This window comes from Sitodiplosis mosellana, unplaced genomic scaffold, assembly GCF_009176505.1.
Source record: "Sitodiplosis mosellana isolate CC-2019 unplaced genomic scaffold, AAFC_SMos_1.0 Smas_scaffold_6226, whole genome shotgun sequence".
Lineage (NCBI taxonomy): Eukaryota > Metazoa > Arthropoda > Insecta > Diptera > Cecidomyiidae > Sitodiplosis > Sitodiplosis mosellana.
The window spans coordinates 6,173,393-6,192,863 of record NW_022601467.1 but is presented as its reverse complement, the minus strand read 5'-3'; the positions used below and the strand labels follow the sequence as shown (position 1 = coordinate 6,192,863).

The following is a 19,471-nucleotide window of genomic DNA, read 5'->3' as shown; positions in this document are numbered from 1 at the left end:
ATAGTCGAACCCCTTTTTCTTCCATATTCCTGGGCTAATAAATACTTTGATGCATGTTGTTTACTATTTAACCAAACACTTGCACGATCATGAGACGAATGCAACAATCGATTTGTACCGACCGACGACGAAGACGCAAGAAAAAAAAATAGTGTTTAATTTTTATCTTCATTTTCGCCTAAATAAGTTGGTATCGACAGCCGAATTCATTTTAATTTAACATTCGGAATTTGAATGAAAAAAAAGGAGCAACGGTTTCACAAAACTGAGAAAAAGTTATGCGTTCGATGCCTGTTCCCATATGTTTGATTTTTATTTATGCGCTACAGAGCAATAACAATCATCGCCGGCCAGACAGTTTCAACAAGAAAAAAAACACACACAATTTGTTATAGTCATTGTGCAGAAATTACAACCCAAACGGTCATTAAAATGCATTTTTTTCTTCTTCTTCGCTCAATCGGTACATCTCATGTAAATTCTAAATACATGTACCCTTAGCATGTACCCTTCGTCTGACTTGGTGAAAACGATGGAAAAAATTAACGGTCTGACACTTTAAAATGTATTGAAGCCGGTGCAACGTTACATGAAAAAAGGGATACTCTGTGTTTTATGTGAAAAACGTCGATATTTGATCGGTTCTGTTGACAAGTGTGACTTTGTGATTCGTTTGAAAGCATGAAATAGATATCTCTGGATTTACACATTTCTTTCACAAAGCCAGACTTCAAATCCTGTCAAAATTCACTTGTTTTTCATCATTCCGTGCATTGCTTGCATAATAAATGGACCACCAACAGTACGGAAAGATCCTTTTCAATCTGTGCGATGCTCCTCTATTCTGTTTGTTGCTTTTACAAATTTGCCATTAAGTGTACAATAGGCAAAACAAAAACACCCAATAACACGCACAAATGGAAGGAATGAGAGCGTCAAAAATCCGTACGCACAGAAGAAAAAAGAGTGAAAAAAAATCTGTGATAGAAATATCGGCAGTAAAGTGAAAATGTGCCACAAAAAAGACGAAGAAAAAAAAACACGAAACGGACCGAAAAAATGCTCGAATTTGATACTTTTTGAGCATGCTTAGCACCGAATAAACGGCACATATGTACACATGTGCATGTATAAGCGTGGCGCCAAATAATGCCTTTTAAAATTGCTCGGAAAACATTAAATTATTTGAATATTAAAGCCGGTAATGATGTTAAATCAATGATTTTATTGCGATTTTTGGATAACGGCGTTTCGTTTCTTATTCTTCTTTCGACATTTTATGTTCCAAAAAAAAAATGTTTCGGTGGCGTAACAATGACCGAATGAAAAAAGAAACCAATTGAATGAGCATCACACAGACCAATGATCGGAGTTCGACGATCGTTGTTAAATGTTCCATCATTTGGATGTGAACCACAGAAATAGGAATATGTATAGAGGGAGAAACATAGAGAGTTAGCATTGATCATTCATCAATTTGCGCAGGAGAGAAGAGAAATACAACTCAACACCTTTTATCTAACCAGCCCATTTTTTTCGCTCTCTCTCTCGCTCTCTCTCTCTCTCTCTCTCTATCTACTGTTCGATAAATCAAAAGCGGAAAACACTACTTAACAACACATAACATGTGTAAATGTGTGGCTCGTTCCACTTTCGCCTGCCGATTTTTCTTTTCTCTTCTCCCTGTTTTGTGTTTCAATCGTTTTCGGCGTTTCCATCTTCGAATCGAGTTAGTGGCATTTTCTCGTAGAAAAAAAATGAGCTCCGAACGAAAACTAATTAATCAACTAATTTTGTGTGTGTGTGTGTGGATAAATTTGGACGTTTGTTCGTTTTTTTTTTCTTGCTTCGTCTTGTTCATCATTCTTGTTGAAAATGTCGATGAGGTTGGTAGTCATGAGGAACCACTTGGCTCGAAACTAAACATTGGCTCATCCTATGTGGATCATTTTGAAGATCGATCCATAAGTGCCATATGATTCGTCTTTTTCACATTTCGCCTGACTTTCTTCGCTCCATCATGGGTGCTCTTGACTATTTTTCCCGCATTTTTCAATTCTTTCGTTCATTTCTTCTTTATTTCAGCGATATCAAGTCAAGTGATGACATGAAACCACTAGTATGCTAGTGGCTCTGCGAAATATCCGTCAACACCATTCAAACGCCGAGTATCGAACAGTGAATATCGATTGGCGGTTCTTCGTCGGGGGGAAATTCTGTCGTTTTTTTTCTTCAAATTCTTCTCTCTTCTTCATCTGCGCTTGGCTTGGTGATGAGTTCACAATTGAAAGTGATATTTTTTTCCGTCTTGTGCCGTCGGCATCATTGAACACCGATAAATTTACGATATCCTGTGTGTGTTATCCGTTGAACAAATGGTCATTTTGTGATTTATGTGGTTTCGGTTCGGTTGCCAATTCACAATCCATTCAGATAGCCGTGTGGCGACGGTGGCGGCTGGAAACCTGCGCATTCCATTTGGTTTTGCACGAAACATTTTTGTGTTTGCTTGCATGCGGTACATTCAAATTCAAACCAATTATGATGATTAATCGTAATGTGCTGAAATCTTGATCTATTTCATGTTAATCTGAACTTTTCCAGACTACATCCACAGTGGTTTGTTTCATCACACCGATCGTGTTTTTTTTTCTTAGTCTTTATCCCGAATGTGTAGAAATTCTAATGTGGAAAAAAAAATCGACTACACACATCAAACGGCCTGTGCAATGCAAATGCAATAAAAAACGGGAACGCGATGGTTTCTGAAGTTTCTCACTCATTGTATCATCATCGACATTGCGATGATGTGTGCTCTTTTATAGAAAAGTGAAAACAACGCAACGGAAAACTAGCATGCATGATGAAAAAACGACGAAGACGACGACGACGACGTCGACGAAGAGATACACCATCCGTACGAAACTTAGGAGTGAGATATGCGAAGGTGCCTGTGATCTGAACTATCGCATTTATTACTGTTTTAATACGTTGTTTCGAGTAGTGTAGGTTCGATCCCAATAAAACGACCAAATGACGGCAGCAAAATAGACAGCAACACCCGAACACATGAAGTCATAAGCCAACGGAAAAAAAAACGACGAAAAAAAATATAGTGAAAAATTGAACACGAAAAAAAATTGGAATCAGTTCGGAGGCAAGGAGTAGAGAGAGTGAGAGAGAGAGAGTGAGAGAGAGAGAGAGAGAGAGAATCAGAGGCAAGCGCGGCAGCAATAAGCTACAAAGAATTTATTACGAATATGCACATTATGCAGTCATAATTGAAGGCAATGGCAATTAAATCGGGATGCATTCGCCCGTTAGATTAAACGGTCGAATGGTGTCTTTGTGTGAACGTGGCGAGCACACATCCAAACACACATGATGCACTGTCTTTGGTAGATGCACTGGTTTTTTCTTTGTATCATGCACTTGTTCAACTCTGTGTCTCAAACGATATATTTTTTTTTCGCCTCCGTCGTAATAGCTGATGCGGTAAAGACAGTAGTTTCACTTTTACAATCGTATTCCCTTTTTTTCCCCTTTTTCAGTTTTGTTTTCTCTATTTTTCATATGTTTACATAAGATCGGATTTTTTTCTGCTCGTCAACATTTTTTTTTTCTCCCGGTTCGATTTTTATAAGAAAATGGGTGGTCCTTAGGCGGAATATTTGACGGCTCACTTCATACAGAAATTTTCATTTTGATGGAATATGTCGTCACTTGCGTCCTCTAACGCAACACATGCGTCAATTGGATCGTCTCGTAGACACGGACAACTGCAAATGCACCCAAAATATCAAACGGTGATCATGATCGAACGGAAAATTCAATACAAATCGATCAATGCCAACGAAAGCCCATCCCGTACTGTTCGAGACCACATTCTCAATTGACGATTGAAATTCGCAAACCGACACAGAAAAAAAGTCGGAATATCATAGTTTCGTTCGCATGGTGTTTTTTCTCTCTCGCTCGCGCCTAAATTTAAACTTTTGCGATATCCCGAAATAGACACGGGTTTGTTTAATTCATAAATTTGAGCTTCATCCTTTTGATTTGTTTATAAAACAAAGTAATTTTAGTTTCGGTCGTTAAATTAAAATACGAAAGAAAGATGTAATTAGCGAGAGAAGCTTCGGCCGCTTATAAACAATCGTAAGTGAAGCAAAATTTATTGCGATCATGAATGAATGGTCCGCGAATGCGAGGTAAAATTACTCGATAATAATTTGTTTTAACAATGCAAAGTTCACATAAAATGTGTCAAACACACACACACACACGTTTCCTGGAACGAAAAAAGCAGCGGTCATAAACATTCTAAACAGATTCACATACCATTCGTAGCTTGTGACGATATTATGTCATGCCATTCCTTTTTGAATACTGAGAAGAGACAAGTTCTAGTAAATTTTACAGAGGATCAACAAAATTGCTTCGGAAATGAGCTTCGTTTATTTAATCATTTCAAAAAAGCGCCTTCTCCAACTCATCTATCTTCGAATAGATGGCGTCAGTAGGCTGAGAAAAATCTGTACCGAATCAAATATCAAACTGCCAAATGCCAACGATTGACAAAAGTTCGTTTATTTTGAACAATTCTGTGCCCATATCCAGCCATACTTATGGAAAACAAAACCAAATTATATCGAAAATCATTGGTTGTAAAACTGAAAATTTGATTTTAAATCTTAAAATAAATCGAAATGTTCGATTCCAATCAAAAAGGTCGATTCGTTGAATTTCGGTCGTTAGCATCGGTCAACCCTAAACGAAGAACGCATAAAAAAAATATGAATTACCTTCTGCATACAACTTCATCGTAAACAATGTGAATAGCTACAGTGAAGTCATTTTTGGTGGTCGTGCCATTTGAAATTCCAACGAATTTTCCCGGAAATAAAATTGTGCGCGAAAATTGGTGTAAAATTTAATTTCAACCCAATTGTAATGCAAAAATTGTGAAAAATCCACCGTCAACGGAATAAATTGTTTGGTGAATGTGAGTGGAGCGCGTGGGGCGCTGTATCGTTACGTGTGATTTTACTGTAAAACAACTTCAAATTGGTGTTGTTGTATGCTCTCCATGTTTAACCGTATTTCTCCGTTTTCAGTCGTATACATGAGCGCATTCGTACATTCCATGTATTGTCATTCCGATTGTGTGTCGATGAATCAGAAAAAAAAATACTCGGCTACATTTGTAACGAATGTTTTCCCTGTCCAGAACTAACCAGCCCATATATACACACGCACAGAAGGAAAAAACCAGAGCGAAACATATCGAATAAAGAGGCAGGACAGTATTAACACACAAAAAAAGTGTTTGATTTCCATTGAATTTGCTAAATTTAGTAGTGCAACAAGTGTCATAAAAAAAATTGTGGTTTTTGTATAAGATTTGCTGTAAGCATTAGTGGAATCGACAACGACAACGACGACAACGACGGGAAAGTGAGCCGTGTTCGTATTTTGTTGCGTTTTATTGTTGCTTCAATGTGCTGTAATTAATGAGTGTGCGTGAGTGTTTCAAACTAAATTGAAAACAAAACGAAACAATCGAAACGGAATCAATATCTGCGGAAAGGAAATAGAATCGCTAGAAAGGAGAAGAAGAAAAAAAAAGCAAATTGAATACGATAACAAGGGACGTGCAGATAAAAAAGAAATCCGCACAACAAACGAATAAATAAAAAGTGAAGAAAACGAAAACAAAAAAAAAATTATATATCACAAATCACGTAAAAACAAGAACGCATCAAAATGGGTTGTGCAGTGAGTGCATCGAGAGATAAAGAGGCGATAGAACGATCGAAAAACATTGACAGGGCATTGCGTCTCGATGGCGAACGTGCAGCATCCGAAGTGAAGCTATTGCTTTTGGGTATGTCCATTGTATAAGAATTGTATACACAAAGTGATAACATATTCACAGAGAGCAAGAGAAGCGCTCAAGAACTCTTCCATTCAGTTAATATGCTCTACACATAATTTATTTTGCTAGTGGGATGTGTTGGTACTATCATTTTTACATCAACATCATCACCACCGCCAACCATCATCGTCATCGTCATCAACATCAAGCAACGACGTCATTTCCACCGTTTATATTTTTTTTCGTGTGTGTGTTATTCACTTCTTCGAAATGACAGACTTTTTAACTAGAAAACTTTAGCAAAGCACGTAAATAGCGTTGATCTCATTTTCCTCGGGCCCATTTCACTACACTCACTTCATGTCTTCTTCTACATAGTCTCTCATTTTTTCTTCTCACATCCATTCGATGCAATTGAAGCTTAAGCTACTGGCAAAAGCATTTGAATTGAGGTAATATTGACCTATGGAATGTCTGAGGTTAAAAGATAAATGCCAAACATAAATTGCTTTACACTCATCCGTTCCACCGAACAAACGTCAAAGCATGTGTCGTTTCGTCTTCTTTTTTATTCGGTATGTTGTCAAAGTCACTGCATGAAAATTCCGTCACAAAATGTGCTTGTGTATGATGGAATCCCCCGTACATCAAAAGATACATGCATCATACACAATTCTGGATTCGGACAGAAAAGAAGTAGAAAAAAGGCAAATCATCGCAGCGCAACGCGTCTCTTTTTCTCATGCTTAGTAAATTTGTCATCAAATGATTTGCATGAGTCGTGTGCTGCTTCTTTTTTTTTGGTTTCATTCGTTTCATGGTAAATCGCATTGTTCGGCTCAAGTGTGTATATTCTTCTATTCTGTGCATTGTAATCCATTGTATGCATATTCTCTTTCTCTTTCTACGTCAATTGCTTGCGATGTGCATTCATACATTTTCCTCCGCCTAAATTGTGTGTGAGCAGCGAAAGTTATGGAAAAAAAAGCGAACAACAACACAAAAGCATCATCATCATCATCATCACATGCATTTCTACTCATGTATGGAATTTAACATAGATATTTGCTGTTCATAATTTGATAGAAATTAAATGCTCTTTTTCGATGCAGCGCTTGTTGAATTCGTTTACCAAACATTCAAAACTCTCGGAATACGCACACAGATACACACATACACAATTACACATACCGCCACATACTACAAAAACAAACACGCATCGTCTGAAACCGAAGAATAAGAAGAAGAAAACCCCGTACATGCAAATATGTGTATTTCGCCTCTCAGTGTGTACATAAAACAGATTTCATATTTCGGTGTACTGAGAAATTCCAAATTGTCGAGAACACGCCGTTTGCGTTGCGTGTGTGTTTTACACATATGAGGGGATTTCGATGTGAGTGTGCATGTGTGAGTGAATGCGTTTTGTATAGCATTTGGTTATTAGTTCACTTTTCGTGTTATAAATTAAATATGAGTAACTTTTATGCATTTTCTTCAACTACTTTATCATATCGTCGGTGTGCTTGCCGTTGTTGTTGCTTTTTACTTTTTTTTTCACTTCGGCTTCTCCAGTCTCTGTCTCTCCGTTGTGTGTCTATTCGAGATTGGGTGCTGGTTGGCAGTTTGGTCGTAGTTATAAGACTGAATGAATGTTGTTGATGTCGGGTGTTAAAAAAAATGTAATACGCGCTATAAATGTCTTACCGGCCGTGCATTGTTTTTTTCTTCTTCTTCTTCTCTCTTTACTTTGCGCTGTTTGCTCACTGTTCGTCTCCAATGTGCGCGCCGATGTTTGCCTCATTACAACGATTGATGGCTACGAACTACTATTCTTCTTCTTCGCCGTCTTCGTCTTCGTCAGTCGTCTTTCTTTGTGAGTGCTCGTTCAAATGAAATGAAAAATGCACAGCCACAATGTGTTGTTTTTGTTCCCGTTTCATTTGTTCGTTACTTGATTCATTCACATATAATTTCATATCTTTCTCCACAATTTAACCCGATTGAAAGAGTCAGATCTGCAATTTCAATGGGCATGGAATTATTGAAGTCTAATGCATAAGTTTCGTTTCCTCGATGTTTATTTATTTGATTAAGTACAGTGTGCACACTGCTGTTGTTTGTGCCCCTTTGTTATTTCTCTTCGCTGACTCTTCATTTCGTACGTCTTTCTTTTGTGAGTTTTGTGTTGAGTACACGAGATTCGATTGTGTGCAAAACTGAAATTCATCGATAGCTATTCGAAAAGGAAAGAGAATCTGTCATGATTACGAATTGTTTATTGTTCATATGTTTAACGAATGAATCATAATAATGATATTTCAAGTAGCAATAGAAACCTGATTACGAGTCTATTACACGCGAATGTGTGCTGTTCCAATGTTCCTGTGTGTGTCTCATTCGCTCTGCGTCCATTATTGTTTAGCGATGACCGCACACGATTTCGATTCTCTCACTTTCAGCACACATTCTGGTGTGGCTGTGTCGAAAACTGGCTTGACTCATGTAAATCGGCAACACGACATTCAAATCGACCAGCTAAAATTGTTAGCTCGAAGAAAAGTTAATGGTCGGTTGCTTATTGTATGAATAACCCTTTTTCTTCTTCTTCTTCTTTGTTGTGTGATTTTTTTCGAATTCTACCGTTGGTCGTTTCACAGCGATATGGCTATAATTCTTCTTGTTCGGTTCATTTTTGAGCGATTTGTATTTAGAGTCCACACCTTCGCGAGACGATCGCGAAGAGAACAATGTAAGTTCGCAACCAACATTGACGGCTAATTAAATTATAGAGAAAAATTGAAAAAGAAATAGAAACGAGTGAGAGAGAGAGAGAGAGAGAGAGAGAGAGAGAGAAAACAACACAACAGCCGAAGAGATTCAGCACACCAACACAAGCACACCGATAGACAATAATGATAAAGATGAGAAGATGTAAAAGGAAAGCGAGTTTACATGTGTTTTGATGTGTCTTTTGTCGGTATATATATCGAACTGAAACTCATAATTTTCTTGGAACAACATTTGTTTGCACTCGAAAAAAAAACTTCCTGTGTATGCTTTCTATCTGACGAGATGATATATTGCTGCTGTTGTTGCTATTTTTCTGCCTAGTTTTATTTTAGCACATTGTGCGTGATGCCTTTCACGATTTGATTTGAGATGAGCGAGGTCGGTGCCGTACAAAGGAATGAAGCAACAACAACAACACAATGCGCGAAAGAAGGAGAGCAAACATTTGACAATGCGACCGCATACGCGTCAAACGCGCACAGCCAAATCTATAATTACAAGGTGGCTTGTGACTGCTTCAAAAACTAATGAAAAACGACATAAAAACTGGTTTCAATGCGACACTGCCCTAATCGGGCAACAAATTACGCGTATCATAATCAAAACAACTCGTTTGGTGTTCGATGTTCTCTGCTTTTCTCACTCACTCTATCCCCATCTCAGCATCTTGTGTTCTCACATTCATATGCGATTTATGCAAATGTCCAGGGGATATTGATTATTATATCGAGCGGCACACATGCAAATCATCTGAAATGGTTTTTTAACACATCTTATTCAGATTGTCATCAATTTGTTCGAAAGAAAAAAAAAACCGGCAACGCCATTGTCTCACGCTCTTTCTTTTTCGCCCATTATTATATGGGAAAAAGGCCAATTTTGTGCGAATCAAAGCATTGAAACACGTTGTGCTGAATTGTGACCGTCAATTGATTCGTCAAACCATTTCATGAGATGATGCGCACCGATTGCGAACTGACAATCTAATAAATAATGTGGCAAAATGTGCCGCTCACATTGTCTGTTTTATCGCCAATTGTCATCCATTATATTGATGATGGTGCCTCAGTATATGAACGAGTCAACCAGTTTCAACCATTAGCATGTTGACAAAAAATGATGATTTTCCGTTTTTTTCCCATCCGCTCGCTCTCACTCTCTCGAGATTTCGAATCTTATCGCTAAATTCGGTTTTGTATCGGAACAGAGCACAAAAAGTGTCAATAAATGAATCATGCTCGAATTTGTTGCTCTTGCTCTTTATTTTATTCGATCGTTTCACTTAATTTTGTCTCTAAAAGCATACGGTTTATGTGTAAACATTGTTATCACGAACCAGTCTAATGGACCTGGAGAGATACAATAACAAAAATTGAGCGCATAACATCGTATCGGATATTAGATTCATTCTAAGCAAACACCATTTCAAACCATATGACCGTTTTGATCAACAAATGCAACACCCGATAACGCACCGAAAAAGCGAACGACAAAAACACAGAGAGAGAGAGAGAGGGAGATAGAGAAAGAGAAAGAGATACAACGACTATTCATTCGGATGATAATGTTTGGCAGACTGAGCGCAAACAATTTCACTATGCTCTATCATTTGAACAGATTTTTCTCTTTGATATTATTTCTATGTCTTTCTCGAATGCGTTTTTATTTTATCAATTCGTTTGAATAGCGTCCATTTCGAGCGAGATTTCAACGAGAACAAAAAAAGAAGTCTCGAATTCAACATAGAATCATCATGAAGAATTTTCTTTCTTTTTTTTCTCGTCAGTAGTAGTTCATTAGCTTTTGTGTTACTTTTCTGGTTATACGACAGAGAGAGAGAGAGAGAGAGAGAGAGAGAGAGGGAGAACGAAGAAAAATGCCGAAACACACAGCAGTATTGTGCTTGAACTGATGAATTTTGAATGTGAGAATGGTTTCGAATGGAACAAAAAGTATACGATCCATTCAAGCTCGTCCACTAAACGAGCATTTCGGTTCATTTGCAAAACATTGGCCACCGAAATATTATGCGAAATATGAACACATATTATTTATGTATGAATATGTGACTGTGACCCGGTGTTGTGTATAAAAGGCAAAACACCGAAATAAAGTAACGCTCATTGCTTTCGGCGCTACTTTTTGAGCGCGGCACAGTTCTTGCTAATCCCATAAACATTTATTTATGTTCGAAAGAGCGCTTTCATGGTGTTTTATTCGCAAACACACACACATGAACGCTTCCATTTGCACATACCGTGCAAAGTTCTTACCGAATTGAGTACTCGGATCGTTTGTTTTTTTCCGTTCTGCCGTTAATTTCGTGTGTTGAGATTTTGCTATTATTGATGCTGATTAATTGAAAATATTGCCGTGCAGCAACATTAAGGAACGAATGAAATTGCGCTTGTAAAAATGATAGATTGACGATTGAAAAATGATGGAACAAGCAACTGAACGAATTTAATTTGTCAGTATTGAATTGCAATTTCACAGAACCGTTTACAGCAGATTTATTTTTCATGACGATGCTGTCGATCTCTTTCTCTATCTCTCTAGCACACATCGTGTGCGTCGACCGCACAATTTCAGTGGCATTTTATAACTTTAGTTAAGTTCGTGTATGTTCGAGACGTAATCAAACGCATATTAGAAAAATAGATGGAATATGTCATGATGTGGTTTCATCCATTTTAAACGATGGGTTTCACCTACCTGCGGCAAAATTACTCATTTTGATATTGAATTGCTTTACAATCAAGTTGCTCGCGTGTTGTAATGTGAAATCGTTTCATTTTTTTTCTACTCTCGTCTCCCATTCCGCAGTGGCATTTATTTTGGATAATCGAAAAATAAATGAATTGAATCATGATTTCATCGTTTAATTAGCGAGTCAAGCGAAAAATAAAATGTTGGCCCGTTCTGTTTTTTTCTGTTGCTCTTTGCCCTTATTCATCTTATGAATTCGACAATCCTTGGTAATTAAAAAAATGTCAACGTACCAAAGCTGAAAAGAGCCCATCAGACTGTAAGCAACGCAAACATTTCCATCAAATTAATTGGTTTTCAGATCAATTTTTTTTAATGATATTCATTCACCACGCTTCGTTTTGAATTTGCTCTACATTTTCGTTTCGCTTTGCTTCTTTACTTCTTCCACTCGTGGTCTCTTTCTCTGCTTCTTTCAACGTCCATTGCAGACGAAATGAATTGATTGAAATTATTTGTGTAGAGACATCAAAAGGCAAAATACAAATTGATTTTTCGTCGGGCTAACAAAATACACAGACTGAACTGAACTGATGATGATGATGATGATGATGATGATGATGGGTCAATAGGTTTCATTGTTTAATTCAATCGAATTTTTATGCCTCTCGGAATGAGTTCATCATGCAGCATGTCTCTCTCTCTCTCTCACCCTATCCCAATGACTTAACTTTATTCATAGATAAATCAAATGTGTAAATTAGCGCACACTGCAAAACGTGTTTTGTATCTAATTTGATGCAATTAAGAATATTGTGCTGTTTATTAATGTCGAAGCGTCGATTTCGTTTCATTTTTTGCGAATGTAGGTGCGGGTGAATCAGGAAAATCGACCATTGTAAAACAGATGAAAATCATCCATGAAACCGGCTATTCACAAGAAGAATGCGAACAATATCGACCAGTTGTCTACAGCAACACAATACAAAGTTTAATGGCAATAATACGCGCCATGGGACAACTACGGATCGATTTTGCTGACATCAACAAAACGGTAAGAAAAGCACACGCATACATTCAATTCATTTATGCTATGACGTGACAAATACACAATTCGCAAATCGCAATTCTCAAACACGAACAATGACAAGGCATACTAATATTCAACTAACCACACACAAAAAAATTGGACCAAATTACGGTTTTTTTTTCTCATCAACATAGGAAATTGCACGGCAATTTTTCACATATGCGTCAGCAGCTGAGGAAGGTGTCTTAACACATGAGCTAGTTTCACTGATGAAGATTCTGTGGGCAGATCCTGGAGTACAGAAATGCTTTGCAAGGTAAAAATTACAATAAATTGTCCGATCAATGTGATATTCATTATTTTTGTTTGCTTTTTTCCCCGCTTGTTCTCTCTCAAATCAGATCACGCGAATACCAATTGAATGATTCAGCTGCATATTACTTAAACTCACTAGATAGAATATCACATCCAAACTACATTCCAACGCAGCAAGATGTCCTAAGAACACGAGTCAAGACAACTGGCATCGTCGAAACGCATTTCAGCTTCAAAGGCCTACATTTCAAGTAAGAGACACACACATACAAACGCAAACACATAAACCCACATGATTTAGTCAATTTGGGGGACGAATATACTTATGGAATATTCATGTTTTCTTGACATAATGTGCGCCCCAATGACTAATAATAAAGCAACCCCGATAATTCACACTGACACTAATTACGCATCTGGGCGAAATAGAAAAAATTATCACAGGGAATACAAAATGACAATTATAAAAGCCCACTACCATGTTACATCTTTCTAATTTTTAGCAAAATGACATTTTTCTCCTTTGGTTGTGCGTGTGTTGTTCTCTCTCTCTCTCTCTCTCTCTCTCTAACTCTCTAACTCTCTCGTCGACCTATTGCCGCTAACCTTTTCTATTTCTCTTGCAATTATTAGAATGTTCGATGTGGGCGGCCAACGTTCCGAACGAAAAAAGTGGATCCATTGTTTCGAAGGTGTGACAGCGATCATCTTTTGTGTGGCTTTATCCGGTTATGATTTGGTGTTGGCCGAAGACGAAGAAATGAATCGCATGATTGAATCAATGAAATTATTCGATTCGATATGCAATTCAAAATGGTTCGTTGAAACGTCAATCATTTTGTTTTTGAACAAAAAAGATTTATTCGAAGAGAAAATATCGCGTTCACCATTGACCATATGCTTCCCGGAATATACCGGTACGTATACGATTGGCATTGATTTGCCGCTCATTTTTTCGACCAAATTCACGCAGTAATAATTAACATTTGATTGTTCGTTTATTTCCGTTTCAGGTTCAAATACATATGAAGAAGCGTCTAGTTACATAAGAATGAAATTCGAAAATCTCAATAAGCGAAAAGATCAAAAAGAAATTTATACACATTTGACATGTGCAACCGATACCAATAACATTCAATTTGTATTTGATGCGGTCACCGATGTCATCATAAAAAACAATTTAAAAGATTGTGGTCTATTTTAAAATGGAGACCAACACAGTGTGCGCTTATCATAAAGAACATCAAAATCTTTTCCGATCTTAAGAGAGAAAAAAAGTTCATCCAATTAAAGAGAAGAACATAGCTTAAAAGAAATCGTAACTACAATTATCTTGAGGTAATAGAGATATCGATAGAACAGGGTTCCCGTTTCAATTAATATATACATATTGACAGACAGACAGAAGGCGAAAATGCATCAAACAACACAAAGAAAATTTCATGAACAATAACAAGAACAACAACCATATCGAACGATCGAATCATCGACATTTTTTTCTTTGTTTAAGATTTTCTGTGTTTTTTTTTCCTTTTTATTCTGGACAACAAACAACAAAGCGACAGTTTGCTAATCATTGCCAGTCAAAATTTATTCGAACATTCAATTACATTCACTAGAGCTCAATGCCCGGCGCCTAGTCTCGCTCTAACTAGTTAATTATATCACATGTTAACCGAACGCAATCGAAAATCGCAAACAAATGATCTGTCGCAATTAAATTTGATCTAATTTTTCGGCACAACGATTTTTCTCATCTCTTTTTTACTCTTCTTTTTATTTTGGTATTAATGCAACCTATTGTATTAACGATATGACGACAATTCATAAGACCTAAATATATGTATATTTTTTTTTTTAATTTTCGTTTATCGTCACGAAACAATTCTTTACAACAATTTTTTTTTCGTTCGTAGTAAAGTTTACTAATTTATTTTCACGCACAAGACAAATTAGCTAGAAATCAGGTTTTCGTATTTATTACTTGATACTTGATTTTTTTTTTGCTAAGAAGGTATTTTTTTTCTCTCTCGTCGATCCGTACACCATTCATCATGAGATTTCAATTTGTAATGAATATACTGATTTTTTGTTGTTGCTCAAACTCAATCATTTTGAGATTAGCTGCATATGCCATGGATCAAAGTATCATTTGTTTTAAGACAAAAAGCCGATTCTGCTTTCTTAATTACTCAAACACAGACTTATTTTCTCGAGTTTACACATTCTTCTCTCAATTTTGTATTTTTCCTGCATTGATTTTTGTTAAACAACCACCTAATCTTTCAATTGATAAATACAGAGAATCAAAATGGAAAAACAATGTGAAGAGAGATTTTACGCGCACAAATTTATATGTAAAAAAAGCAAAAGCAAAACGATATCTGTAAAGATCAAAACGAAGAAGAAACAGAAGAGACACTATTTTCGAGAATAATAGATGGATTCTTATTATATGATATACACAATAATTCCAGTTACATAGTTGTTTTTTAACGAAATCGATGTTATTTAAATACATTATACCGTAGCGAACACGTGAAAATCAAAAACAATCAAATGTTTTTACTCCAGTTTCAATCGAAATGTGTTTTTTTATTACAAAACGAGAAAAAAAAAGATGAGCATGATGATGATGAAGAAGAAGAAGAGAAAAAAAAATAGGGAAAACCAAAAGTAGCGAAAGACATTCAAGTGTGTTATGAACGAAGAATTCAATCTATTTTAAGCAAGAGAAAACACAACACAAAAAAAAAATTAAATAAAAATGTCATTTTAAAATGTAAAGTAGAAGCAAACGAATAATTAATAAAATTAATTTATACGAAGCAGCGAAGTGGAAGGAGAAGATGTTGAAGCGGGATGGCATGCACACATTTAGATCAAGACCAAGATTAAACACGGATAAGTGTTTCAAATTGCGATAACAAATGCACGATGTTTAGAGAGACGCGGTATTTTTAAATGGAATAATAAAATGGAACAAAAATTAAATGTAAATGTTTAGCTAAATGTATTAGACCATAAGCAATATGAACAATGACTTTTAAATGAAAGGAACAAATGAGCTAAAAAGAAGAAGAAAATTTACAATCTACTGACCAACAACAGCAAATCGCCAAATTCCAGAACAAAAAAAAGCAAGACAACAACAGCGATTAATGATACAGTTTAGTGAAACGGAACACACAAACCCCCTATACAATAAACAGTAGTGTCAATTGTGACTCCTTCCCATTGTTTATAATATTAAATGTATTTTTTAATTGTATAGCAAGGTGATAACTTCCGTATTTATCAAAACCCGCCCTCCTTTATACAAAATGTAACGAAAAACAAGCATTTAGAACAAAAGTTTTTTTTTGCACAAAATTCATCTCAATTTTCTTCGTGTATATTTTTGTACGTTGTCTTCAATCATTCACCTGAGATTCAGATTCGTTCATTTTGAGCACAACAAATCAAGAGATTGAGCTCTTCATCGAAAAAAAAACGCCTAACCAAAATTTGTTTTTTTTCCATTTAATTTCAATATTTGGCCAATAAAGAAAAGTAAACTCGATTCAGTAATCATTCCAAGTGAATTAAACCTCGTAACACATGAGTCTTCGTAATTTAATGAAAAAATAACATAACTTAACAAAGAAAGAAAAAAAGACAAAACAAAATTTATCCAAAAGTCATGATTTCTGCCATAACAAATGAAAGAACAATTTTTCTTGTCAGTTTTGGAAATAAAAATTTGGACCCTAAATTTAATGCAGCTAAATTTGGCAGGCCATGAGGTATATTTTTTTAAAACACAATTTCGTTTCTTTTTCAAATACATTTCTTCTTTTACTTTAAATGCATTGAGAAAAAAAAATCACTCAACTCGAATTTTCCACCTTTTTACTACGCAACCAACATTCACAAAACAAAATCCCACATGTCCTGAGTTATTTACAAGGCTTTAAATTGAACTTTAAAAAAACATTTTTATATATTTTTTTAATGTTGAATTTATGTGAAGAGAATAATAAGAAAACCAAACAAGCAAATAAAAATTTACACAACAAAAACAAAATTATTGAGAAGAAAACAAATTAGAACTCAATGAATGCGTTTCATTAGGTTATTTTGAGCAACAGCGCGGTAAAATTGTAACACAATTTTTTCGAAATGTTTTCTTTGAAGATTTTTTTTTTAGGAAATGCATGTATGTATTTTGAATGCAACAAAATAAATGTTTAATTAAATCAATGCCGGATTGCTGTATAATTTTCATGATTATTTTTCTTTGTTGGACATATTTTTTAACTAGAGGGAATTTGCAGAGAGGACGTGCTTATCATACTCTTGAATTCTATTTGAAAAAGAACATGGATATCTAAGGCACGAGCTCTCGATATTCAACTAAATTCATTGAAATACTAACGTTATCTCCGAAATGATGCACGTTAGGACGCTGAATGATGGGTCGCTGGATATTGACACAATCTCACGATCAGAACAATTGAATTGTAAAGATGCAAATGGCGAGATATGCTCTTTCAGATTATGAGATGTTTTGTTGCGTAGCATCGATACTCCAAATTCTAATTCGGCCCTCATTTCCGCCGAAAACAAGTGAAGAATTATTCATTTGAATCAAACATTTGGACATAAGCAATTGTGTTTCTTTTTAAATTTTTATTAAAAAGAGAACACAACGGCCACAACCGGCATTTTTGGCACCACAATGTACGAAAGTTCCTGTGTTTTCATCCAAATTCATACCGATTCATAGCTTGCCGTTGCAAGAAGAGACGAGAAATTCCAAAATATATTTGAATTTTTCCAAATTTACCAAAAGAAATCTAAACATTTATTCAACTGAAGACTCATTCTAACTTCGGAGAGGCGGATAATAAACGATGCAGCTGTCGCATGTTCGGGAGTGAACACAAGACATGTGTGTGATGCATATACATTTCAAAAGCAGCTGCTTCATTTCCCCTCATACATACATTGAATGTTCAATTCACTCATCGAACGAGCAATGAGCATGTGGTAAACTCAGTCATCGTTTCGCTTCCGACGCTAATACAACATTCATAGTTCAGCAGCGATGGCTCTTTTGCTCAAATCGATTTTATTTCTCCAAAGTTATAGTTGTTCCAGAAAATTTATACATATTTTTCTCAACTCAAACGTAAGTTAAAGTCAAGCTAGTTCCAGTTTTGAATAAAGTGTGTGTGTTTTTAAAACCCAAGAATGTATGGAATGAGAATTTAGGCGAAAATTGAATATAAACCATATATAAGCGTCTATCGTTCTTCCTCGTTTCAAAAAAAAAGGATTTCGGCAAAAAATTTGGCCTGATTGCCTATGCATTTCCATATTTCATTTATTTTGTCTTGAATTTTCAAATTTCCATTCGAAATATGATTGATTTAGTGATTTTTCTACAATTTTTTACGTTCACTAATGTGGCGTCATTCCGAGTTTTGAGTGTGTAGAGTGTATGTGTGTGTATATATGTGCATATATGAAATGAGCAAAGGGGAAACGTATACGCAAGCGTATGTGCGCGTTTTCGCTACATATGTGAACAGAATGTGTATATGATACGTAAGAAAATTTTCAGGGCTGCGAAATTTTTTCAATTTTCTACTTTTCATTCATTTGTTTGAAAACCTTTCTATAAAAGACGCAAAAATTTGATTCTCGTCTTTGATTCTGCAGAAAATATCAATAAAAAATTTTAAAAAAAAATTTAATATTTTTTTTCCATACAGAATGTTCCAAAATCAATAGCAAGGGAATAAAAATTGGGAAAAAAAATTTGGTCCCATACGGATTCGAACTTTGGTTGAAAAAATACATCAGAACAGAGCAAAAAAGGGCGCAAATGCATATAAGGTACTATAAGGCACTATGCATTTTGATGGTTGGGGGTTACCCTTTCCCCCCAGCAGATGCTGATTGAATCACGGGTCCAAGGTCATTCAATCAACATCTGGTTGGCACTGAGTCCCGGTCAGACTTAAGGTCACTTTGAGCTCAACGGCTAACCCGCCGCCGTTTTCTTTACATTGATGGTAATGATTGCCAACGCTCTACCATCTGAGCTGTGCTGACCGATGATAAAAGTGCGCTTGGTATGCAACATATGTTTTGACAGGTTTTCGAGCATTTGCACGGTTTAAATCAGTTGCATTTGCGTGTTGACACCAAATAAAATGATGTTTGCATCGAATCATATCCAAAATGTGTTTTATTTCCTCATTATTTTATGAAAAGCAATTTAAATTGGAAAAATATTTATTATTTTCAGCAATTTTCCTTTCACTTTTCCAAAAGAAACAAACGTTTGTTCACCCGATGACCGAAAAGCTTAGCCAAAGTTGACGTTTCAGTAGTGTCAAAGCTGAAAAATAAATACATTGATTTAAATATGCTATAGCCGGAGAGCGCATGCACCTATGTATTTATCATCTATTTTTGGTATGGAATTTTTTTTCTTCAATTTTTGAAAATAAAAGCAATTCAAAACGAAGAAGAAAACAATTTTCGTTTCAAAAATTATTCATTTAAAATTGCAAATGCATAGAGAACTGTAACCAACAAAGTTGAGGACTTTAAAGCAATGCGATAGATGACGCCACTGGTACGGGCGCCAAATATTGTAGTAATCAAAGAGAAAAACTCATTTTTCAACTTTTTTTCTGCATTTTGAATGCACCAAAATAAATGTTTAATTAACTCAATGCTGGTTGTGTGTA

At 35.8% G+C, this 19,471-nt stretch overlaps 1 protein-coding gene and 1 long non-coding RNA gene across 3 annotated transcripts; both read left to right on the top strand.

Moving 5' to 3' along the window:
• Positions 1–4,812: 4,812 nt before the first annotated feature.
• LOC129578921 (G protein alpha i subunit) lies at positions 4,813–15,719 on the top strand. Of its 2 annotated transcripts, none has more exons than XM_055468213.1 (7): positions 4,813–5,005; positions 5,118–5,887; positions 12,250–12,434; positions 12,605–12,726; positions 12,812–12,976; positions 13,359–13,642; positions 13,739–15,719. In XM_055468213.1, the coding sequence occupies exons 2-7, from the start codon at positions 5,767–5,769 to the stop codon at positions 13,927–13,929; spliced, it is 1,068 nt and encodes a 355-aa protein (XP_055324188.1). In that variant the 5' UTR covers positions 4,813–5,005; positions 5,118–5,766; the 3' UTR covers positions 13,930–15,719. The 2 variants fall into 2 exon arrangements, with proteins under 2 accessions (XP_055324188.1, XP_055324189.1); XM_055468214.1 differs by having other exon boundaries at positions 4,823–5,051.
• A 2,022-nt stretch (positions 15,720–17,741) lies between these two features.
• Positions 17,742–18,950, top strand: LOC129578920 (uncharacterized). Its single transcript, XR_008689153.1, has 2 exons — positions 17,742–17,898; positions 18,485–18,950. It is a non-coding gene; the product is annotated as an uncharacterized LOC129578920 (long non-coding RNA).
• Positions 18,951–19,471: the final 521 nt, after the last annotated feature.

Bases quoted from the DNA above. Each gene is read 5' to 3' on its own strand.
- LOC129578921 (XM_055468213.1), top strand. From the start codon at position 5,767: ATGGGTTGTGCAGTGAGTGCATCGAGAGATAAAGAGGCGATAGAACGA. The intron at 5,888-12,249 runs GTATGTCCATTG...TTGCGAATGTAG, and splicing joins AGTGAAGCTATTGCTTTTGG to GTGCGGGTGAATCAGGAAAA. The intron at 12,435-12,604 runs GTAAGAAAAGCA...TCATCAACATAG, and splicing joins TTGCTGACATCAACAAAACG to GAAATTGCACGGCAATTTTT.